This window comes from Acinonyx jubatus, chromosome B4 (genome assembly GCF_027475565.1).
Source record: "Acinonyx jubatus isolate Ajub_Pintada_27869175 chromosome B4, VMU_Ajub_asm_v1.0, whole genome shotgun sequence".
Taxonomy (NCBI): Eukaryota; Metazoa; Chordata; class Mammalia; order Carnivora; family Felidae; genus Acinonyx; species Acinonyx jubatus.
Genome location: NC_069387.1, coordinates 20,104,464 through 20,130,408, shown reverse-complemented (window position 1 = coordinate 20,130,408; position 25,945 = coordinate 20,104,464). Strand labels below are relative to the sequence as shown.

The window sequence follows — 25,945 nt, the reverse complement described above, 5'->3', positions numbered from 1 at the left end:
TAAAACATGTCCATACCCCCTAAAAAAAATTCTGTACCTACTAATTGTCAATCCCCAACCTCCCCGACATCCAGTCGTAAGTAACCAGTAACCTACTTTTTGTCTTTGTAAGTTTGCCTATTCTGGACATTTCATTTAAATGGAATCGCACAATATGTGTTCTTTTGTGACTGGCATCTTTCACTTGGCATAATGTTTTCAAGGTTCGTTCATGTTATAGCATGTATCAATATTTCATTTTGTTTTATTGCTGAATAATATTCCATTGTATGGATATATCGCATTTGGTTTATTCATCCATCAGTTGATGGACATTTGGGTTGTTTCTAACTTTTGGGTTATTGTGAATAATACTGCCATGAGCATTTGGGTACAAGTTTTTGTGCAGCAAAACTTTTTTCATTTTTCTGGTGTACATACATAGGAGTAAAATTGTGTCATGTAGTAACTCTGTAGTTTTTTGAGGAACTGTCAAAGTGTTCCCAAAGGGCTTCATCAGTTTGCATTCCCACCAGCAATACAGGCAAGTTCTAATTTCTTCATATCTTCACTCACACTCTTTAGTATCTATTTGATTATCGCCATCCTACTGTGTGTAAGGCAGTGTCTCTTTTTAGTTTTGATTTGCATTTTCCTAATGGCTGATGATGTTAAGCCTCTTTCCGTGTACTTACCGCCATTTGTACATCTTCTTTGGAGAAATGTCTGTTCCAAATCCTTTGCTCGTTTAAAAAAAAAAAATGTTGTTGAGTTGTAAGAATTCTTTCCATATTCTGGATATAAGTCCTGTATCAGGTATATGATTTGCAAATATTTTCTCCCATTCCCTTGGTTGTCTTTCTGTTTTCTTGGGATAGTCTGTGACACAAAAGTTTCAAATTTCTATGTAGTCCAATTTATCTATTTTTTCTTTTGTCACACGCTTACGGTGTTGTATCTCAGGAGCCATTGGCTAACCAAAGGTCATCAAAATTTACCCCTATTTTTTCTTAGAAGAGTTTTATAGTTTTAGCTCTTACATTTAGGCATGATCCATTTTGAGTTAATTTTTTCATCTGTGGTTTTAGGTCTTTCTAGTTTTACAAAATAAATGACAACATTATTTTATTTCATTTTACAAAATAAATGTCTATGGTATTTTGTTATAGCAGCCCTAGCAGATGAAGACATTCCTGCTCTCCTACCTTTCAAAGGTAAGCCTCATGATGAAATTAAAATGTGATGAATTCAAGCATATACATTTTATTTTATTATTACTTTTTAAAATATTTTGTTTTTAATGTTTATTTTTGAGAGACAGAGTGAGAGCGGGGAGGGGCAGAGAGAGAGGGAGGGAGAGGGAGACACAGAATCTGAAGCAGGCTCCAGGCTCTGGGCTGTCAGCACAGAGCTTGACATGGGGCTTGAACCCATGAACTGTGAGATCATGACCTGAGCCGAAGTCGGATGCTTAACCAACTGAGCCACCCAGGCGCCCCAAGCATATACATTTTAAAGCAAGATATTCTTGCATTCGTTTAGGACTATTTAAAAATTGTTTTAAGCTGTATACTAATAAAAGGATTTCTTAAGATTTACTTCCTAGATACTGTTTTTCTAACCTTTATCAAACATATTCTTACTGTAAGAGTGCAAGTAGTTTTATCATTCCCCTATTGAGCTTAACTTAACTGGCCAGGTCTAAGATGGGAAAAATGTAGTGTAAAATTTTCAAAACTGGGCAAGCATCCTGTTATACAAGCATTTTTTTGTTCCCTTCTACTTCCTCAACAAGAGTAGGGGGTTAGGGAAGAGAAGTGTGAGATGCCTAAGAAAATAAGGTTTCATGCAAGAGAAAGCAATAGTGGTAGAGCAGAAGCAACATAGGACTAGAAGGTAAGACACTGGTGGAAAGAGAAAGGAGATTTTAAGCCTTTTTGCCTTTAAAAACATCTCAGTTGGGAAAGGAACCCCAATTAGAAATGGACTAAGTGGATAAACGGCACTTCCCTTAAGACCATGATTGCCCATTATTAATTCTACCAATCTGCCTATTTTATGGTATTTTGCCTGTAAATCTTCATTAGAAGTGTAGTTTTTGTGTTGGTCTGAATTCCATTTCTGCTTTACCTCTGTCATAAAGGACAATCTAGACAACGCACTAGATTTGCCCCTTCTCCTATAACTTTATGTTGGCGGTATCATGAAATGCATGGAACAGGGGCCATAATCAATAAATCAGTCTTCAAATATGTTCTTAGTTTTCAGTATGGGAGGGGGACTAAAAAGGTGGATGTTTCGCGGGAAATTTATAATTAGTCTGTTCCAGGTACACGCGCGATGCCTATGTGCTTTAATCTGTGTGCTTCTCAGTGAGCGCGAGCTACAGAAACGCTTTTCTCACAGGCCCCGATCTGGGGCGCCCGGCTTCCCTACTTCCGGCTCCGCCCACCCACCCGCGGTTGCTAGGAGACGTGATGTCACCGGAAGCGAGGCCTGGGATTGGCTGAAGCGAGGGGAAGCCTCTCCTCCTCGGCAACCACGGCGCCCGGCGTTGGCTTCACAGCTGTTTGTAGGCCTTGGGGTGAGGGTCTGCGGAAGGTAGAGCCTCCTGCGGCCCCGCCCGCCCTCCCGCTGCTGAATCCGCAGGCTCCTGCCGCCCTGCCTCGCCCAGCTTTGCCCTGCCGCTGGGGCGGACCGCCGGGCGGGCTTCTCCGGTGCGGCTGCCCGTGCTTCTGACTGACAGGCACTGTTCCCACAGCTCGTGGAGCCCGCCACGTCCCCGGTCTCGGCCGACGGCACATTGAGGCGGGTGACCTTTCCGAGCCCAGCGCGATGACGGCTACCTGCTCCCGGCTGGCCCGGCTTCCTCGGCGCCGCTGGCGTCGGCTTGTGCGGTTCCCGCCGCCGCCGCCACTACTGTTGCTGCTGCTGCTGCTGCTGCTGGCGGCTGTAGGGCCGGCACACGGCTGGGAGAGTGGAGACCTGGAGTTATTTGACTTGGTGGAGGAGGTGCAGCTCAACTTCTACCAGTTCCTCGGAGTGGAGCAGGTAAGCGGGGCCGCCGGCCGGCCCAAATGCTGCGCTTCCTTTGGCCGCTCGAGGAAAGAAACGTGCAGGTCGGGGCGGAAGGGAGGGGGTGGGGAGGGCTTTGACCCGCTTTCCTCGGAGGGAGCCGGGCACCGCGGCCAGGGCTTGGTTAGCCTGGGTTCTGGCTGTCCTCCTCTGCTCGGTCCACCGGGGTCTCTTCGGAACCCTGACCGCAGAATTTGCCCCCCCCCCCCCCCCCCAGTGCCTCTTCGCCGTGCTCCTCTTGATCCGGTCTCAGTGACAGGTTGGACGGTGCCCCTGGGCTGGTGATACCTTCTCTTTCCTCTGCCATTCTGCGGAGGATCCTTCCACCCAGCTGTGCTGGAGGAAGAAGGAAGAATGGTATAAGTAGACCTTTGACACCTTTCCTTTCTTGGCCCCTGAATGTGGAAAGAAAGTCATGTCTCCCCTAAATTTTCACCCACCCGGTTACACTTTTTATTTTAGCTGCTGCCTTGCTTCTTCCTTTCCGGGAAGATTAGGAATGCATTTTGGTTGGCGTCCGTGTGGCAGAAGTTTTTCTTGCGCTGTACTTTGGACTTTTTAGCCTGTTGGATAGGGGTGCGTATCACAATTTGGAAACTTGGAGGATCTTGAAACCTCCACCGTGTTGGTCCTGGAATTAGATTAGAGGGATCTATTAAGTTTTCTGGGCATTGGAGGCGCTTTGGGTGCTACAGGAAGAGAAGCCCTACCAGCAGCACAGGATTGTTTTCTTTCTTTTTCTCTTCCTTTTCTTTTTTAGCTTGAGACTAACTTGTAAGGTCCGTTTGTTGATCTTTACCTTCTACCTAGGGAGTCGTGAGTGAGCTTGTATATCCAATCTCTATCTGAAACCTACTGTCAAATAAAATGACATTTCACTGATTTAAGGATTATGGGGTGAAAGATAGGATTTCACACGATCTGACTGAACCCTTCAAAAAATGCTGTGAATAGTTATGTGGGTTAAAAAAAATAAGGTTTGCCAATAATTGTCATCAAGGTACACTTCACATGACTAGGTATGAAACGTACATTTTCCTCCTATAGGTTATCATAAATTTGTATGACCTGTTGAACTTAACACTAAATGGAAATTTACGTTTAAATGAAATATAATGGAATATAAAATTTTGCCATGCCACCATGATTTTAACGATTTCATTTGTGTAAGAGTTATAAAGCGTAAGCATTCACACTTCAGATTCTTACATGCAAGTAATTATGTGATGTCTGTCTATATTCATTATCTTCACTTGGTGCCAGTTCCTACTTATGGAGACAAAATATACCTCATTTTCAGAGTAAATGATCATACATTATGTTTAAAAATCATTAGTGAAAATATAACTCTGAAGACTTTTAAGAATGCCTTAAAAATCAAGAATATTTTTTACAATTTATCATGATTGGTTAAACTCTGTACAGGGTTATATATAACCTGTTATATGTAACCTGTCCAAAGTTATGAAGATGCTTTCCAGTTACACAAGGAAAATTAAGCCCCTTTAAAAGACTACAGAAATTTAGTAGCAGTAGTTTAAAATTTAGATTATATAATCTAGCTTGCATGTGAACCCTCATAGGATTTTCATTTATAATTTCATGCAGTTTAATTTCGGAGTTAATTAGGCAGTGTGAACAACCAGAGCACTTAACTATATCGGCAAAGATGGGAAAATAAAGAAGCATAGATAATCAAGAAGATTCTATGTGAAGGTAGAATTTGAAAAGAAGGATCCTGAAAATTGTTTTCATCTGTGTTTCTCTATCTAGTTGTGTTGAAATTGGAAAGAATGACAGAAGAAATTTTATTCTACCCAAGCAGAGACACTGATTGGAAGAAGTTCCTTACATTACATTGAATCTTAACTTTCTTGGAAGACTTTCAGGGGACCAGAAGTTTGGTAGAGACAAATGCAACCTCTTTTCGGTCCTGAATGTGTAATTTTCAGAGCCAATCAATCTTTTGGTGACTAGCCAGACATGAGGGACCAGGACAAAGTAGATAGGTTACTCAGAGTTGCAACCTGGCTGTATACACTCATCAGTTTTGTTGTCTATTCAACAGAGATTTATTTGGTGCCCGCTGAATTTTAAGCACTAGTCTAGTATATAAAACAAAACCCCCTAGCCTCATGAAACTTACTTTTTAGTGGGGGGGGGGGGGGGGGAATTAATGGTAAACGGCCAAACAAGTAAATATAAATGTCAGGAGGTCAGAAAAGGCCTCTGAAGGAGGAAGGGAGTGAGTCATGTTCACAAGTTGGGGAAGAACATTCAAGAAAGGCAGGCCGTAAATGCTAAGACCTTGAGGCAAGAGCCTGCATGATGTTTGAGGAATAGCAAGGCAGCCAGCGTGGCTGGAGCAGGGTGAACCAGGGGGACGGTAATAGGAGATGAGATCAGAGTCATGGACTTTGGCTATTACTTATAAGTAGGTTGAGGATCCATGTTGGAGAGTTGAACAGAAGAGGTACATGATTTGACTTAAATTTCAGAATGATTGTCACGTTGAGGATCGTTTGTATATATGTCGTTTCTTAGTGGGATACTTTGTGGTATGGAATGTAGGAATGAATCCGGTCACATTCTGGATTTAATTTGAACAACGTGCTGACAGAATTTTACTGATTGTTTGAATGTGGGATATGAGAAAGAAAAAGTTGAGGATCATTCTAAAGCTTTTGGCCTCAGTAACTAAATAAAATACTTGTCTAACTGCAGGTGCTATCTACTGAGACGGAGAAGCCTGGTATAGAAGCAGGTCTGGTTGGGGGAACATCAGAAATTTGGTTTGGGTCATGCTAAATTTAAGGTGTCTTTTAAACATTCAAGTGGACCTGGCATATAGACAGTTGGTTATGTAAGTCTGGAGTTACCAGGAAAAAGTTCCAAACTTTGAGTCAGGGAGAGGTGGGAGAACCAGCAAAGGAGATGGAGAAGGACCAGCCAGTGAAGGAGGAGGCAAACCAAGAAAAAGATGGTCTCTTTCAAGTCAAGTAAAGAGAGTATCTTAAAGAGGAGAAAATGATCAAGTGGAAGAAATGCTGATGTGATTAAAATCAGGTGAGTTCGGAGAATTGACTGTTGAATATGACAGTGTGGAGACCATTGGCTACCTCCGCAGGAGCTGTTTGGGTGTGGTGGTGAGATCAAAAGCCTGGTTAGATTGGGTTTGGGAGAGAAAGAAGGACAAGAATTGGAGACAGTCAATATAAATTGTTTTTTGTGATATCCATATGCCAATTAGAAGCCAGGGGTGATAGAGACTGAATGTAGCATCCATTTTATCCCCTTTTCCACCAGCTCTAAAATAGTTGGCTCAGTCACTGTCTGAACTCTGTAATTGGAATGACTGATGACTTTTAGAACTTGACTAGGCCAGTTTCTGACTTATAACCTTGGACAGTTAGTTGCCTCATTTTTAGGACAAATGGTGTGGTATCTTTATTTACTTCATAGTTAGGTACATAGTAGACACCTAAATATTATCTTGTATAGAAATGTGCAGAGATGGAAGGAGAAGAGTTGTGAAAAGAGAAACTTTTGATTGGAAGCAGTACCATAGCCCATTTTACAGTGAAACTGTAGTTATAAATGTTTTTAAAAACCTTTTTTTGTTTTCATCAAAACACTTGTGAAAGTGAGTTCTATATTAATGAGTGTGAGAAATGATTCCTGTGTTTTAAGTTTTTATTTACATTCCAGCTAGTTAACATACAGTGTAATATTAATTTCAGATGTACAGTTTAGTGATTCAACACTCCACAACACCCGGTGTTTATCACAAGTGTGCTCCTTAATCCCCATCACCTGTTTAAACCATCCCTCTACTCACCTTCCTTCTGTAACCATCACTTTGTTCTCTATAGTTAAGAGTCTGTTTCCTGCTTTCTCTCTTTCTCTTCCCCTCCCCCCCACTATGACCATTTGCTTTGTTTCTTAAATTCCACATACGGGTGAAATGATCTGGTATTTGTCTTTCACTGACTTACTTCACTTGGCATAATACTCTGTAGCTCCATCCATGTTGTTGAAAATGACAAGATTTCATCCTTTTTTATGGCTGAGTAATATTCCATTGTGTGTGTGTGTGTGTGTGTGTGTGTGTGTGTGTGTGTGTGTGTGTGTCACATCTTCTTTATCCATTCATCAGCCATAGACATTTGGGCTGTTTCCACAATTTGGCTATTATAGATAATGCTGCTATGAGCATCTGGGTGCAAGTATCCTTTTGAATTAGTATTTTTCTTTGGGTAAATACCTAGTAGCGCAGTTGCGGGATCATAGGGTAGTTCTATTTTTAACTTTTTGAGGAACTTCCATACTGTTTTCTACAGTGGCTGCATCAGTTTGCATTTCCACCAGCAGTGCAAAAGAGATCCTCTTTCTCCGCATCCTCGCCAACGTCTGTTGTCTGAGTTGTTAATGTGAGCCATTCTGACAGGTGTGAGGTGGTATCTCCTTGTGGTTTTGATTTGTATTTCCCTGATGATGAGTGATGTTGAGCATCTTTACATGTGCCTGTTGGCCATCTGGATGTCTTCTTTGGAAAAATGTCTTTTCATGTCTTCTGCCCATTTTTTAATTGGATTATTTGGGTTTTTGGGGGGGGAGTTTGATAAGGTCTTTATATATTTTGGATACTAATCCTTAACCTAATATGTCATTTGCAAATATCTTCTTCCCTTCTATAGGTTGCCTTTTAGTTTTGTTGATAAATTCTTTAGTTGTACAGAAGCTTTTCATTTTGATAAAGTCCTAATGGTTTATTTTTGCTTTTATTTCACTTGTTTCAAGAGACATATCTAGTAAGAAGTTGCTACAGCTGATGTCAAAGAGGTTACTGCCTGTATTCTCCTCTAGGATTTTTAATGGGTCTTACATTTGGGTCTTGAATCCATTTTGAATTTAGTTTTGTGTATGGTGCAAGAAAGTAGTTTAGTTTCATTCTTCTCCATGTTGCTGTCCAGTTTTCCCAACACCATTTGTTGAAGAGACTGTCTTTTTTCCATTGGATATTCTTTCCTGCTTTGTTGCGTATTAATTGCCCATATAGTTGTGGATTCATTCCTGGGTTTTCTGTTCCATTGACCTATGTGTTTATTTTTGTGCCAGTACCATATTGTCTTGGTCACTACAGCTTTGTAATATGACACAAAGTCCAGAATTGTGATGTCTCTGGCTTTGCTTTTCTTCTTCAGGATTGCTTTGGCTATTTGGGGTCTTTTGTGGTCTCATACAAATTTTAGGATTGTTTGTCCTAGCTCTGTGAAAAAATGATGGTGTTATTTTGATAGGAATTGCATTAAATATGTAGATAGCTTTGGGTAGTGTAGGCTTTTTAACAATATTTGTTCTTCCACTCCATGGGCATGGAATGTCTCCATTTCTTTGTGTCTTTTTCAGTTTCTTTCAACAGTGTTTTATTGTTTTAAGAGTCTTTCACCTCTTGGGTTAGGTATATTCTTAGGTATCTTATGGGTTTTGGTGCAGTTGTAAATTGGATTGATTTCTTGGTTTTTCTTTCTGCTGCTTCATTATTGGTCTATAGAAATGCAACATATTTCTGTGCATTGATTTTCGTATCCTGAGACTTTACTGAATTCATGTATCAGTTCTAGCTATTTTTTGGTGGAGGCTTTCGGGTTTTCTATATAGAGTCATATCATCTGCAAATAGTGGAACTTTTACTTCTTCCTTACCGATTTAGATGCCTTTATTTCTTTTTGTTGTCCAATTGCTATGGCTAGGATTTCCAATACTTTGTGTTTTTTTTAATGTTTATTTATTTTTGAGACAGAGAGAGACAGAGCATGAGCAGGGGAGGGTCAGAGAGAGAGGGAGACACAGACTCCGAAGCAGGCTCCAGGCTCTGAGCTGTCAGCACAGAGCCTGACGCAGGGCTCAAACTCACGGACTGTGAGATCGTGACCTGAGCTGAAGTGGGACACTTAACCAACTGAGCCACCCGGGCGCCTCCCCAATACTTTGTTAAATAACCGTGGTGGAGGGGACATCCTTGTCTTGTTCCTGACCATAGAGAGAAAACTCTGTTTTTCTCCACTGAGGATAGTATTAGCTGTGGGTTTTTTATATATGACCTTTATGATGTTGAAGTATGTTCCCTCTAACCTACTTTGTTGAAGGTTTTTATCATGAATAGATGTACTTTGTCCAGTGCTTTTTCTGCATATACTGAAAGGATCATATGGTTCTTATCCTTTCTTTTATTAATGTGGTATATCACATGGGTTAATTTGCAAATATTGAACCACACTTGCAGCCTAGGAATAAATCCCATTTGATTGTGGTAAATGATTCTTTTAATGTGCTATTGGATTTAGTTTGCTAGTATTTTATTGAGATTTTCTGTATCCATGTTCATTAGGGATATTGGCCTATAGTTTTATTTTTTTTTTAATGTTTTTATTTATTTTTGAGACAGAGAGAGACAGAGCATGAGCAGGGGAGGGTCAGAGAGAGAGGGAGACACAGAATCTGAAGCAGGCTCCAGGCTCTGGGCTGTCAGCACAGAACCCAGTGCGGGGCTCGAACTCACAGACTGTGAGATCATGGCCTGAGCCGAAGTTGGACGCCCAACTGACTGAGCCACCCAGGTGCCCCTATAGTTTTCTTTTTTTTGTGGAGTCTTTGTCTGGTTTTCATATAAGGGCAATGCTGGCCTCAGAATGAATTTGAAAGTTTTCCTTCCTTTTCTATTTTTTGGAATAGTTTGAGAGTAAGTATTAACTCTTTAAACATTTAGTAAAATTTGCCTGTGAAGCCATCTAGCCCTGGACTTTTGTTTATTGGGAGATTTTTGATTACCGATTTAATTTCTTTACTGGTTATTGACCTGTTCACGTCTTCTATGTGTTTCTTCCTGTTTCAGTTTTGGTACTTTATATGTTTCTCGGAATTTATCTATTTCTTCCAGGTTGTCTAGTTTGTTGGCATATAGATTTTCATAATACTCTCTTATAATTGTTTGTATTTCTGTGGTGTTGGTTGTTATTTCTCCTCATTGTGATTTTATTTACTTAGGTCCTTTCTCTTTTCTTTTTGGTAAGTGTGGCTGGGGATTTATCAGTTAATTTTTTTTAAAGAACAACTTCCTGGTTTCGTTGATCTGGCCTATCATTTTATTTATTTTATTTTATTATTATTTTTTTTAGTTTCCATATCATTTATTTCTGCCATAATCTGTATTATTTCCTTCCTTCTGCTGGTTTTAGGCATTGTTTGTTGTTCTTTTTCTAGCTCCTTTAGGTATAAAGCTAGATTGTTTATTAGCTTTTTATCTATATTGCTATATACTTCCCTCTTCGGACCGCTTTTGCTGCATCCCAAAGATTTTGGACTGTTATGTTTCTGTTTTCATTTGTTTCCATGTATTTTTTAAATTTCTTCTTTGATTTTCTGGTTGTCCCATTCATTATTTAATAGTATGTTGTTTAACCTCCATGTATTTGTGGTCTTTCCAAATTTTTTCTTGTGATTGTTCTCAAGTTTCATAGTGTTGTGGTCAGAAAATATGCATGGTATGATCTCCATCTTTTTTGTACTTGTTGAGGTTTGATTTGTGACCTAGTATGTGATCTACACATCCCATCTACACTTGAAAAGAATATGTATTCTGCTGTTTTAGGGAGGAATGTTCTGAATATATCTGTTAAGTCCATCTGGTGTAGTGTGTCATTCAAAGCCATTGTTTCCTTGTTGATTTTCTGTTTAGATGATCTGTCCATTGATGTAAGTGGAGTATTAAAGTCCTCTACCATTATTGTATTATTATCTATTATTTATTATCTATTTCCATTACGTATGTTATTGTTTTATGTATTTGGGTGCTTCCATATTGGATGCATAAATATTTACAATTGTTACATCTTTTTGTTGGATTGTCCCCTTTATCATGGTACAGTTCTTATATACAGTTCTTATAACTCTTGTTATAGTCTTTGTTTTAGAATCTAGTTTGTCTGATATTAGTATTGCTACTCTGGATTTTTTTTTTTTTGACATCCATTTGCATGATAAATGTTTTTCCTTCCCCTCACTTTCAATCTGCAGGCGTCTTTATGTCTAAAATGAACCTCTTGTAGGCAGCGTGTAGCTGGGTCTTGGTTTTTTTATTTTTTGTTTTTGTTTTTTTTAATCCATTCTGATACTCTGTCTTTTGATTGAGGCATTTAGTCCATTTGCATTCAGAGTAGTTATTGATAAATATGTATTTAATGCCATTTTATTACTTGTTTTGTCATTGTTTATGGAGATTTTCTCTGTTCCTTTCTTGTCTTTGTCACTTTTGGCCTTTCCTTTCAGACAGTCCCCTTTGGTCTTTCCACTCAGACAGTCCCGTTTAATATTTCTTGCAGGGCTGGTTTAGTGGTCATGATTTCCTTCAGATTTTGTGTATCTGGGAAAATCTTTATCTCTCCTTCTATTCTGAATGTTCTTGGCTACAAACTTTTCCCATTCAGTGCTTTGAATATATCATGCCACCCCCTTCTGGCTTGCCAAGGTTTGGTTGAGAAATCTCCAGTTAGGCTTATGGGTTTCTCTTGTAAGTTAAGGACTTATTTTGTCATGCTGCTTTTAAGATATTTTCTTTATAAAAATTTTTCTTTATCACTATATTTTGCAAATTAAAATAAGTTTATTTTTGAGAGAGAGAGAGTGAGGGAGGGGCAGAGAGAGGAAAGAGAGAGGATCCCAAGCAGGCCCCCCACTTTAAGTGCAGAGCCCGATGTGGGGCTCAGACTCACGAATCCGTGAGACCATAACCTGAGCTGAAATCAAGAGTTGGACACTTGCACCCAGCATGAGCATCCCATATATTTTGCAAATTTAATTATAATAGGTCTTGGTGTTGGCCAGCTTTTGTTGATTTTGATGGAAGTTCTCTGTGCCTCCTGGATGTGTGTGTTTCCTTCCACAGACTAAGGAAGTTTTCAGCTATTTTTTCCTCGAATTTTCTGCCCCCTTTTATCTCTCTTCTTCTGGCACTCCTGTGATATGAATATTACTACATTTGGTGGTGTCACTGAGTTCCCTAAGCCTATTCTTGTGTTCCATAATTATTCTTTCTCTCTTTTGTTTAGCTTCATTATTTTCCATTTTTCTGTCTTCTATATCATTTATTCATTCTTTTGCTTCTTCCGGCCTTGTGTTCATCGCATCAAGCCTTTTTCCAGTCTCAGTTATTGCAGTTTTTCACTTCTGACTGATTCTTTTTTACCTCTTTTATCCCTGTGGTTGGTAAGGGTCTCCCTGAAGTCTTCTTGTCTCAAGCCCAGCTGTAATGATTACTGTGTTTTAAGTAACATCATAGTATTCTGTTTTAAGAGCTAAATGTTTGGATTTCTAACTTAGATTTACTGAAATTTTGAAGAGTGTCATTAGGACTTAATTAGAAACTTAATCTAGAATTTGGATCTCATTCAAATCCTTGTTAACATTAAATTAGGTAGAGGGGAGCCTGGGTGGCTCAGTTGGTTAAGTGTCCAACTTAGGCTCAGGTCATGATCTTGTGGTTTGTGAGTTTCAGCCCCACGTTGGGTTTTGTGCTGACAGCTCAGAGCTTGGAGCCTGCTTCAGATTCTGTTTCCCTCTTTCTCTGCCCGTCCCCCACTCATGCTCTGTCTCTCTCTGTCTCTCAAAAGTAAATAAAAACATGAAAAAAAGGTAAGTAAGGTTAGGATTCAACAATTCATTTAGTAGGTGTTTCTGCTTAATATCATCCATGAACTGCAATCTCATTTGTAATTGGGCATGTTGCAAAAGCAAGGGTATGCCACATTCTACATTTCTGGTTAGAGAGAATATGTGTTTCATTATTAGATACCCATTTTAGTGCCAGTGAGGCAGTAAGCATAAAGTTCTGTGTAGCTACACAGTCAGCTAATAGAATTTGAATTGTTAAAGGTAAAGAGTAATTGTTGAGGATAAGAGTCTGAGGTTAAGAATTAAATAAAGGGTATCATAGTATAAACAGCAGTATTAAAATGGAAAAGAAGCAATATTAAAATGCAGCTGAGCGCAAACACTAAATTCTAAGAGGGAATAATTTCCTTAGTTAAACAAATTCTGGAACACACACAACTCCTGATTATTAAAGGCACAATAATTTTAAAAAGCTACTTTACTGAGTCTTTACTGTGGCATGTATAATGAGCAGTAGTCAAAACAAGTTAAGACCAGAAAGATCATTGTCATTTACTGGGAAGGTCCAAAGAGATCTAGGGAAATCATAGGGTACATCTACATGCCTACGAAGGAAGGTAGAGACTTCTTATTTCCAGTCAATTTTTAAGGACTTTATTCATGCCACATTAAAATGGATCAAGATAAGGATACTATCCCATGACCATTTATACATTATACATTTATACATTACCAGGAAGCCTCTGACTTTTTGTAATTAAAAAATATTGCAAATCTTATATGACCACACTTTTAGTTAACAGATAAAAAATTAGTATTTAGGTTTTTTTCTGACTTTAAGTGGTGTTTTGGTTAATAGTTGTTTCTAAATTCGATTTGAGAAAGTTAACATGTACGTATAATGTAGCTGGAAATTGTGATTTTACTTGTAGAGATTATATCATATCTTACGGTATTTTTAAATGGATCTTTAATTTATGATGGGAAATAGACTTCTTGTGTTTAAAGCATTTTAGCTTAGACATTTAAATGACTGCCATGCTGTGTAAGATCTGTAGTAGTTCACAGAATTAATGTGTGACTTTTTATATCATGCCTTTAGAAGTAGCATATGAGGTTTAACTTAGAGCAAATTAGATTGATCTTAAATTAGTTGTGGGAAGTGTCAGAGGTTTTCAGTAATGCTGCCATCTCTCAAACTATTGTTGAAACCACTTATTTTGAATCACCTTCAAAGCCTGCAGCATATTTGGCAGATTATTCTCATTAGTATTAAGTCTTTAAGATGGATTTGATTTTTAGCTATACCTAATAGTCATTTGGAGCTAAGTTCAGTGACTAAATTGGGTTAGCAAGCTTGGCTAAATACAGTTTGGACTGATAAAAAGATCTGAATATAAATTTAATGTAAGGTTCATAAACTGATTTAAGGACTGTTCTCAAAGAACAGTGTTCCAGAGAAGTTTGGAGCAATATCTACATGAAGTAAATCTATATAGCCTTACAAAGTAACAATGTATTCTAGTAAATGACTTTTAGAATGCTTATTACTTTGTGGGTAGCAAATTTTTAAAAGAAATTCACCTACAGGAGAAAAATATATAAAGATTACCCTAATTTTAGAGAGGGAGAAAAATAGAGCTAGAAGAAAATAATTCGCCTGCTTTTAGTATTAAGAAAAGTATTCATATAATACTCATATAATACTTCTATAACAAAGCTTGTTACAGCAGAGTGGCAGAGGAATCAGAGTAAGTGTTAGGGATAGGGACAATAGATGGCAATACCACTGAGGTGAAAAAAGTAGGAAATACATGGTGGGGGGGGCAGGATGTGGAAAAATGCATAAATTACAAATAAAAATGGTGATGGCGTAATATCTCCATCTTGTGGCCTTCTTTAGATATTGTCAGTAAAAATGTTGAGGGGTTGTGTTTTCACAACTGTAGGCATAAGTAAAAATAAAATTTGAGTCAGGTGAAAATAAAACATGGGTCAGAGATTTTTGCAGTGTTTTGGGTGAACCTTTAAAACCAAGCTTCCCAACTGGTGTGCTACAAGCAACTGTGCTTAGATAATGGTGTTTTCCCTTGGGTGGCCTTAACAGTTTACTCCAATGTGTCTTTACAAATACAATTTTCTGTGAAATGCCATGAAATAAGAAAGATTGGAAAAGCACTGTGAAGGCACATAGCTCTGATGTTTTTCTTCCAGGGGAAAATTTGTAAGCCTGTGTGTGTGTGTGTGTGTGTGTGTGTGTGTGTGTGTGTGTGTGTGTGTATGCAGATATGCACACACATACGTAGGTATAATAGATGTGTAACATTAGCCTTACTAAAATCTTTGCTATACTAAAGATCCTTATTTAGCTCTCATAGATGCAAAAGCATTATTTATTGTATCAGTGTGAAAATCTGAATATTAAAGGAATCAGTAAGTCTTTGATGAATTCGTGTCCTTCAGATACTTGGTTACTTACTCATTCTTAATGATGGAATAACCATTAAACATTGCCATGGTTTGCAGTAACACAAAGAATTTGTACCAATCCTCTGTGTGAAGGGAATACAAATAACTTTGGATATATAAATATAAAAATTCTGAGTAGGAGTGCCTGGGTGGCTCAGTCAGTTAGGCATCTGACTTTGGCTCAGGTCATGATCTCGTGGTCCGTGAGTTCGAGCCCCGCGTCGGGCTCTGTGCTGGCAGCTCAGAGCCTGGAGCCTGTTTCACATTCTGTGTCTCCCTCTCTCTCTGCCCCTCCCCCGTTCATGCTCTGTCTCAAAAATAAATAAACGTTTAAAAAATTTAAAAAAAAAATTCTGAGTAGCCTAAAGTAATATTTGTGACATTGGGAGATAGGTAATATTTTACTTAAAAATCCTGACCTATATTTCAAATTTTTGGCATTTGACACTTTTTCAAGCCACTGATCCCTTAGAGCAGCACTGTGCAATAGATATATAATATAAGCCACATATGGAATTTTATGTTTTCTGAAAGCTACATTTAAAAAGTAAACAAGAGGGCGCCTGGGTGCCTCAGTCGGTTAAGCGTCCGACTTCAGCTCTGGTCATGATCTCGTGGTTCGTGAGTTTTAGTCCTGCGTCAGGCTCCATGCTGACAGCTCAGAGCCTGGAGCCTGCTTTGGATTCTGTGTCTCCCTCTCTCTCTGCCCCTCCCCTGCTTGCACTCTGTCTCTCTCTAAAAGAAATAAACATTAAAAAAATGTTTTTAAGTGAAAAAGAAACATTAAAATAATTTTAATAGTATCTTAATCCAGTGTATCAAAAATATTTTAACATGTAATCACATTTTAAATGATCATTAATGAGATAGTTCACATTGTGGCTTTTTTACTGTCTTCAAAATCTGGTATGTATTTTACATTTATACTTCTATTATACTTCAGATACTAAACTTTGATAGAAAATACTTGATCTGCATGAGGTTTCATAAAACGTACAGCTAACAAGTAGATTCATGTACTCATTTTTCCAAGCATCCTTAAAAGCTTTCCAGTAACTGAATCAAATACATTTTAAATTTAAATGTAAATTAATCAAATAAAATTAAAAATTTGGTTTCTGCATTGTAACAGCATGTTTTAAGTGCTCAAATGTGGCTAATGGCTACCACTTTGGAAAGCGCAGGTTTAGAGAATTAGCATTTCTGTGTTGTAGAGATAGATTTAAATATTTTTGGATAAAATCACTAATTACTATTTCCATTTTGTCAGGATATAGTTTGTAGTTTTCTTTTTTTTCTTTTTTTTTTTTTTTTTTTTGCATTTTAACTGAGCATAGTTTTTGTTGCTTTATTTTGTTTTTAGATTGTTTGAGTTGTGCTAAATCTCATTTTCCTAGTTAGTTATCTGTACATTTTTCCATTCTTTTCTTTGGTCTGTAAAGGCTATCAGTATAGTCGTGCTGCTTTTCTAAGGACAGTGGGTTCTGAACGTCCATGCATAGAGGCCTGCCTACTAATAAGGGTGTTTTAAAGTAATCAATCTAATTCAAATTGGTTATTTACTTTTGCTGATTTGCCTGTTTGATAATTCTTCAAGTATTATTAACTTAATGGATTGTCTTCAATGTTGCTTTAACCAGGAATTCACCAGTGTTCTGTAATTTTAACCTTTGCTCATTCTTTCTATTTATTTTGAAACTCATCCATCAAATGTGTTGTTAGCTATGAAACAGTCACTGTATTCTCTACTGGCATCTATTTTGATTATTTTGTCTTTTTATTAAACGATTTTCAAAGGAGATTTCTAGATGCACCTCTGTTCGTTTGCCAGTATTTTGGCTCTTTAAATATCAATCAGGGATTCCAAGTAATCCTGTTGTACTAGGTGCCTCTGCCTCCTCTACATAGTTCCTAATAAGTATTTCTTTCCTTTAGACTGAATAATTAATTGCTGATCTTTTTGACTTTGCCTTTTGTAATTTCATACACAGTTGAGGAAAAGAAGTAGATCTTAATGTTGATGATTCTCATATCTAGCTATTGTTGTTTTAAATAATCTTGGTACAAGAAGGAAATTACACTGCGGTCAGAGATGTTAAGAATTCTATGTTGAGTGAAAAAAAAACCAACAAAAACAAAAATGAAAAAACCAATAATAGAATCCTGAAACTGGAAGAGATCTCACCAGTATCTAGCCTATTTCCTCATATAGGACTCTCTTCTATAGGTCTCCCAACAGATGGTCACCCACCCTGTTTTATTTATGTCTAACAGTGGGGTTATGAAACAACCTGTTAAGTTTTTAGATAATAGTACTCAGTGGAAATGTTGTTATGTAAAGCCAAAATCATAATTCTTATATCTAATTTCAGCTTCATTTGCATTTTTCCTTTGGAGCTCCCCTGAATATATATTCCCTCTAAATTATTGCTCTGAAATGCCTTAAAATAAAATGCACAAGGAAAATAGTTATTTGTTGATTCTCTCTACAATCGTAGGGTTACTTAAAAAAACACATACACACAATTCTTTGTATGTCAATTATACCTCAATAAAGCTATTACAAAGAAAATATACAGGCAACCTTGGGGTCTTCTTGTTTTCATGGTCTTTAGATATGTACCACATCCACCCTAGAGAAGACCTAAGCCACCATAGTTATGTTTTCTTGGAATTACATCCAGCATGATTTGAGATGACTATAAATGATTTGCTGGGCTCATCAAAGTCAGCAACAGAACATTTCTAAAAGTTGAAAACATGATATGATTTGGGGAATGCCAGCCTTGATAATATGGACCACAAGATTAATTTAATTAAAATTGTACCCAGACGTTGTTACAGAGTCCTAAAGCAGGACCCATGTGTGCAGTTGTGCGGGTTGTGTGTCTACTTCAGACTTCTATCATTGTGATACAAAAATCTTTTAGACTTGGAGATTATTATAAAGAACTACACATAGGTAGTTCAACTTGAAGGAAGTAGTTTCTCTTTCATGATTAAAATGTTATTTGTCTTTCAATAGTATTTTAGTTTTTAAGTTCATCTTGAGTGGGAGTTTCTCCTTTCTATGCAGCCCTCCCTAGGGGCTTCACTGTGGCTTTTACTCCTATAGGCAGCTTAGGGCTCCCTCCTGAGGTTATATTAGGGCCACTGCAGATCCAGCTACCAGCCCTGCGGATCGCTTACCCTGGTCTCGGCTGCTGCGGGGCTGAAACCATGGCGTCTTACCATCTAGGATACGTGATATTTTATAAGTCGTAGCCTCAGGTAGTCGCCTTTTCACTTTTTACCTTTTTCCCCCCACAGGTGGTAGAGTCCACTGCAACTCTTGGTTTCAAGCACTGAGCCTGGCTCTGATCCCAGGCCTTTTGTAGAGAATGTTTAGTCCTCGTTACTCTTTGAGAGTCCGTTTTCTCACGCACTGCCTACTTGTAGGTATGGAGTCCGGTAGGACTATACCTTAAGCTCTAATTGGGGCTACAAGTTTCCATTTGTTCTTGTCTACAGAGATACTTAACTAGGTTTTATCATGGCTATGTGTTGGTAGTTTTCTCTTTTTAAATTGTATCATTGGTATGTATTTGGAGTGGGGTTAGGGAGGAAGTCCCTCAAGTTCTTGCAGTGCCACTTTAACCCTGGAATATTTTTAAAAGCTTCATTTCTTTTATAATAATTATTATTTTTAATGCCAGCTTTCCTGTTACCTAAGAACATTTAACCATTTATCATCCAGAACTATAATCAGGCCTATTATTCACAGCACTATAAAAGACTATTAGGTATTGAAAGGGACAGTAGACCATTCACTTTCTGACCACTATTCCTGGATTTTATTCCAAGTCTGGGTGCTAAAACAAACAGTCAAGTAACATTTCTAAAGTACTTGAATCTCACAAGGTTTTGAATATGGTAATAAGTAGATTCTGTGACCTCAGAGTGATGCATATGGTCCTGTTGTTATTAGAGATGCTCAGAGGAGAGTTCTCAACTTTGTCTTGAACCTTAGCGAGAAAAATATGCCAGGTGGAGAGAAAGATAGTGAAAGTCAAGATACATGTCATCAAAACCATTGTTGGGGGAAATGAATGGTCCTAAAGTTAAGTTATATGCACGTATATATGTTGGCTATAAATATATGCTACTTGCAAGCCTCTTGAATTCTTTCTCTTTCTGGGGGTGTCTGGGTGGCTCAGTCAGTTGAGCATCTGACTCTTGATTTCAGCTCAGGTCGTAATCCCAGGGGCGTGGGATCTAGCCCTGCATCGTGCTCCATGTGAGTGTGAAGCCTGCTTGTGATGCTGTCTCTCTGCCCTTCTCCCCTACTTGTGCGCACTCTCTCTTTCTAAAATAAAATAAAAAATTTTCAAAACCTCTTTCTGGGCCTAAATAACTTTATGTTCTCTTATATTCAGTCTTCAAAGATGCGAAAAACAAACCATAGGACAGTGAGAGTTAACCTCACTGAAAACTGTTTTAGTAATTAACTTGATGACAGTACTAAAATCATAGAATTTCAGTGGCTATTAACTTCATGGAATTGAATGATCCTTAACCGAAGCTTCAATAAATGATTTATTTTAAGGAAAGAAGTATATAATTCAGATTTACAAGGAAAGGTAAAGAGTCCTTCATTTTGGATTCATAGCACTTAACTATAATCAGTTTACACATAATTTGAGGAATACGTTTGTTTTATAATTATTGTATACATTTAATACTTAGTTGTTAATCTGAAGGATGTGTTTAAAGATACAAACATGGAAGGCAACCGTGGTATAATGAGCTTTTTAAAAGATGTTTCACTTACAGACAATCATTGTTGGTTTTCTGATGTGGATAACAACCCTGTCTCTGCAGCAATGTTTCTTGACCTTTGTTTTTGTGATAGTATAGAATATGCAAAACTATCTAGATTATGTTACAAAACTGATAACAAAGCCTGTTTTTATATCTGTTAATTCATTAGTTCTTTTGATAGTATTACTAATAATAGTAAAGAATTGGAAACAATCAAATTTTAACCAGAGAATGTTTCAGTAAATACTATATGTGAAAAGCACGCAACAACATGGAAGAATACTTATAATATAAGTGAAAAAAAGCCAAATACCAAGTTATATTCACATTTAGTTATAATTTTGTAGGAATTATATATGTGCACAAAAGTGGGACAGTAACATGGACTAATGGGAACAGTGAGTTGTGGGATTAGTAGAATTAATTCATTTAGGGGTGAATATTTCCTTTTAGAGTTCTGTTAATATTAGTAATATATACCCATGTACATTCTATTTCTTTGGAAAAAGAATGCTATATAATTATATCACAGATAAACTAAATTAACAACATATCTTCATATTTATTAGATAAATTGAATGGGTATTTTTAAGTTGCCTTTAACCTATAACCTATTTATAATTATAAGTGGGAAGTTGGACAGACAACTTTAGACTAAAAAAACCCATCCATTTATTTTGTTATTTTAAAAATATCGAATAATTTCTAGTATTTATTTCAGTGAATCAAAACCTATTTCATCATAGTTTCAGATGTTAGTCACTTGAGAAATTAATAGCTTGGGTCAAAGTAGCTTTATGGTTGCAAATATACTTAGTATGGTATGGCTATAGTTCTTCATTTTAGCAAACAAACACCACAATGTCCTAGCCAAGAAAGCCAACTAATACATCTTGAGGATGAGACCACACTTTGATGCCTCTTAACTTTTTATTATTTTTCTGAATGCTTACACACATATATACAGCATATTGTATATACTGTTGAACAACCAGCTACATTATAGGCTTATTATAATTTCTTCAATCTTCACAGTGCGTACAGTTTAGAAGTGTGCTGTCTAGTACTGTAGCCTATAGCCACATATGACATCAGGCACATCAGGCACTTGAAATGTAGCTTGACTAAGAACATTAATTTTACATTTTATTTAATCTTGATTAACTAAAATGAAAATTTTAAAACTGAATGAGTAAAAAATATTTTCCTATTAAACACAGTTTTATTGTTTGGGTAGGACTACATTTCACTTTAGCCATCAAAAATTTGGCTTATTCATTGAGATGTGCTGCACATGTAAAATATACACTGGGTTTTGAAAACTTTGTAGAGAAAGTAGTGTAAAATACGTCAGTAATTTTTAATATTGATTACATGTTGGAAAGAATTTTTTTTTAAAGGGATTACAAGGTGTTTTGGTTTTTTTTGTTTTTTTTTTTTAGTGTTTATTTATTTTTGAGACAGAGAGAGACAGAACATGAGCAGGGAAGGGGCAGAGAGAGAGGGAGACACAGAATGTGAAGCAGGCTCCAAGCTCTGAGCTGTCAGCCCAGAGCCCGACGCGGGGCTCGAACTCACGAACCGTGAGATCATGACCTGAGCTGAAGTCGGACGCTTAACCGACTGAGCCACCCAGGCGCCCCAGAAAAGAATATTTTTATATATTGGTGTATATAAAATATTGTTGAAATTAATTTTACCTATTTCAAAAACTTTCCCCTTTTTAATGTGACTACTAGAAAATGTAAAGTTACATGTGGCTTGCGTTATATTTTTATCGGACAGTGCTGGCTTCCTGCAGGCATCAGCAAAGTATGACCTGTCCCTGGTGTAGATTTCTGGGTGGAGGAGCACGTACTTACCTTGCCCAGGGTGTAAAAGATAGTTATTGGGCTCAGGAAGAAAATGTTAAAGCTTTATTCACTTATATTTCTTTTACCCTTTAAAATTTTATGTCTTCATGTGTGTTTTATAATATACCATATATTGGCTACATGTAAGTTAGAGAATAAATATATATGAAATTTAAATATAAATATTAAAATTAAAAAGTTTTTTACAGAAAATTTAATGACCAAAAATATTTGGAAGCCATAGTTTAGAGGCTCCTTTAAAAGAGAAAGAGAAAGAAGGTGAAAGATAAGAGGCAAGGCTTTTGGATTAATGGAGTAAGGAGCTCAGCAAGTCTCCTCCCCCCCCCCCCCCCCCCCCACCAAATGATGAAACAACTATTTCAGGACTCTGAAAATTGAACAAAGGCACATGACAAATTGAGAAGCATTAACTAAAAAATAAGCTGGTGAACTTCAGGTAAAGTAAGTGGAAGTTGGTGGCATTTTTGCTCGGGATTGCACTCACCCCTCCTTCCAGTTCTGTCTGTGAGGCAGTTCTACCAAGGCAGAGCAAGTTTCCACCACTGCTGGTGGAAGAGCTGACTTGATTTGGAGTGAAGTGCAGAAAAGTCTCTAGCCATTGAGTACCGTCAGGAGTACTGGCTATCTCGGTGGCAAACAAATGGGGAGGGCCAAGATCACAGCCTCCCTGAGTTGTGATCCTAGATAGAGAAAGCAGTAACCCAGCAAAGTAGTCAGAAAATTAACCAGGAGATCCAGCGAATGGGACAGTCACGTGGGTCTTGATAACATCCCACCTCTCCATTATAATCTGGAAGGCTGTGCATATCCACAAGGCTGCATGCACATTCAGGAGGGAATGGAGAAGGCCTTACCTTCACACATTCCTGACTGAACAAGAGGTCTTGTGCATGTGCAGATGAGACACAAGGGGTCAAACAGAAAGTAAGAACCTCAAAAGACTTATAAAATGCTTAAATTATGAATGTGTTCCTTTGCTGACATGCAGACCCATCATCAAAAAGTGGAAGCTTTACTGGCTTGAGGTGTTTGAGCACAACCTCTAGCTAATGATTGACGAATCATTACTATGCTGAGCAAGCTTAAAAATAAAAACAAGGGAGGAAAAAAATCCTGAGCACAGATTTCAGTAGCAGCACACCACACAGAAGACAGACTCCATAGAATAATCCCTAGCTGGTCACTAAACGAACAAAAACAGAAGAATAAGCCCCAGTGCAAGGGGGGAAATCAGAATCTAAGGTTGCTCCAGTATATTATCAAATATCCAGTCTTTGATAAAATTTGTGATACAAAAGAACATGAAAGTGACCTGTATTCAGGGTAAAAAAGAAATCAATAGAAACTGTCATTAAATGGGCCCAGCTGTTGTACTTAGCAAGCAAAACTTCCAGGATGCTGTTATATTTTCAAAGAAATAAAGGAAATCATGTCTAAGGAAAAGTATGATGACAGTGATTCAGCAAGTAGAGAATATAAAAGAAAATAGAAATTAAAAAAATGAAAATTCTGGAGTTGAAAAATACATTAGCTGAGATGAAAATTCACTAGATGGGATCAACTGCAGATTTAAGATGACAAAAGAGTAAGTGAACTTGAAGATAGATTAGTAGAAGCTATTCAGTTTGTAAAACAGAAAGAAAAAAGAATAAGAAAAATAAACAGTCTCAAAAACCTGTGGGACACAATCAAGCATATCAACAATATGTGTAATGAAAATCTCAGAAGGACAAGAGAGAAAAAGAGGGAAAGTATTTTGAATGCTTCAAAATTAACCAAATTTGATAAAAAATATTAATGTGCACATCCAGGAAGCTCAACAAACTCCAAGAAGGATCAATATAAAGATATCCATACCTAAGCAAATCACGGTAGATTTTGGCTGTAGAAAGCCAAAAATAAAGAGAAAATCTTGAAAGTAGAATTTAAAAACCATACAGGATGACAGTATGATTAAAAACTGACTTCAATTCAGAAACAATGGAGACCAGAAAACAGTGTTATATTATATTCAAAGTTCTGAAAGAAAAAATTCTATATCCTACAAACTTAACTTTCAAAAAGAAAGCAAAATAAAGAAATTTCCAGATAAGCAGAGATTAAAGGAATTCATTGCTAGTAGATCTGCCTTACAAGAAATACTAAAGGAAGTTCTTTAGACTGAAAGGAAATGAAACCAGAGAGTAATGTGAATCTATATAGAAAATATAAATATGTAGATATACGATTACATAAAACAATAACTATAAAACTATACTATTGAGCTTTAACATATAAAGATTACTGTATATGATAGTGACAGCATAAAGAAAGGAGAAAGGAACTATAATGGAGCAATGTTTCAATATATTTTCAGTAAAGGGTTAGTATTAATCTGATGTAGATCTTGATAAGTTACAATATATATGGTAATCCTTAGAGCAACCATTAAGAAACTAAAAAACTGATATAGTATATATTAACTAAAAAATTAATATAGTAAAAATGCTAACAAAGTAAAATGGAGCACTAGGACATATCTATAGCTATGTAACTAAAAAGAAGACAATAAAGAAGAAACAGGGGAAAAAAGACATGAGATATATAGAAAACAAATAGTAAAATGGCAGATGTAAATCCGACCGTATCAGTGACTAAATTAAATATGACTAGCTTGAACAATAAAGTCGTAGAGAATGTCAGGCTGGATTAAAAAAAGATCCAACTGTATTCTTTCTACAATAGACACTTTAGATTCAAAGATACAAGTAGATTGAATATAAAAGGATGGTATAAGCAGTAATAATATATTAGTAATATACTGAGATTAAGCAATGTACCGATATACTGATATATTAGGCAAAATTGACTTGAAGACAAAAAATATTTCCTACTATAGATAGCGAGGGACATTTCCTAGTGATAAAAAGGACAGTTCATCAAGAATCTACAACAGTAAATTCATCAAGAATTTACAACAATAAGTCCATCAAGAATTTACAACAGTAAATTCAGTAAACAGTAAATACATCTAACAACAGGACTCCAAAATACATGAAGCAAAACTTACAGATTTAAATGGAAAAATAGATAGCAATAATTGTTTAGTACCCTGCTCTCAATAAATGATAGAATATAGACTGAAAATCAATGAGAATATACAAGACTGGAATAATTCTGTCAACTAACTTGACCTTACTGACATCTATGGAACACTCCACCCAAGAACAGAATACACATATGTCTTTTTAAAAATTTTTGTTTTTAATGTTTATTTATTTTTGAGACAGAGAGAGACAGAGCATGAGTAGGGAAGGGGCAGAGAGGGAGACACAGAATGTGAAGCAGGCTCCAGGCTCTGAGCTGTCAGCACAGAGCCTGACGCAGGGCTCAAACTCACGAACCGTGAGATCGTGACCTGAGCCGAAGTCAGACGCTTAACCGACTGAGCCACCCAGGTGCCCCTGGAATACACATATTTCAAGTTCACATAGAACATTTGCAGGATAGTTCATATGGTAGACCAGAAACCAAGCCTCAGAACACTTAAAGGCATTAAAATCATACAAAGTATGGTCTCTAATAATAATGGAGTTAAATTAGAAATCAACAACAGAAACAAATCTGGGAAATCCCCAGATATTTGGGCCTCAACACATTTCTCAAGTACCCTTGGATCAAAGGAAAAAACCACAGGGGAAATTAGAAAATATTTGAACTGAATGAAAATGAAAAAGGAACATATCACCATTTGGGGGATGCAGTTAAAGCAGTACCTAAGTGGAATTTATAGCTTTAAATACCTATTTTAGCAAAGAAGACAGATTTCACATCAATAGCCTTAAGCATTTGCCTTAAGACAGAAGGAGGAGAAAAAAGCAGATTCACAAGAAAAAATGAGGGAAATAATAAGATTAGAACAGAACAGAAAACAGAAAAAACAATGGAGAACAGTGAAACCAAAAGTTTGCTCTTTGAAAAGATTATAAAATTGATAAACTATTAGCTAGATTGATCAAAGGAAAAAAGAATAAATTATCAACTTCAAGAATGAAAGATGTGTATCAGTACTAACCCAACAGAAGTTAAAAGGATGATGA

At 37.1% G+C, this 25,945-nt stretch overlaps 1 protein-coding gene across 1 annotated transcript in view; it reads left to right on the top strand.

The window, feature by feature from the left end:
- Positions 1-2,516: 2,516 nt before the first annotated feature.
- Positions 2,517-25,945, top strand: part of DNAJC1 (DnaJ heat shock protein family (Hsp40) member C1) — a 217,498-nt gene continuing 194,069 nt past the window's right edge. Inside the window, exon 1 of the mRNA XM_027073603.2 lies at positions 2,517-3,030. Within this exon, the coding sequence (XP_026929404.2) occupies positions 2,815-3,030 (216 nt within the window). The 5' untranslated portion in view covers positions 2,517-2,814. The remainder of the gene's footprint in view (positions 3,031-25,945) is intronic.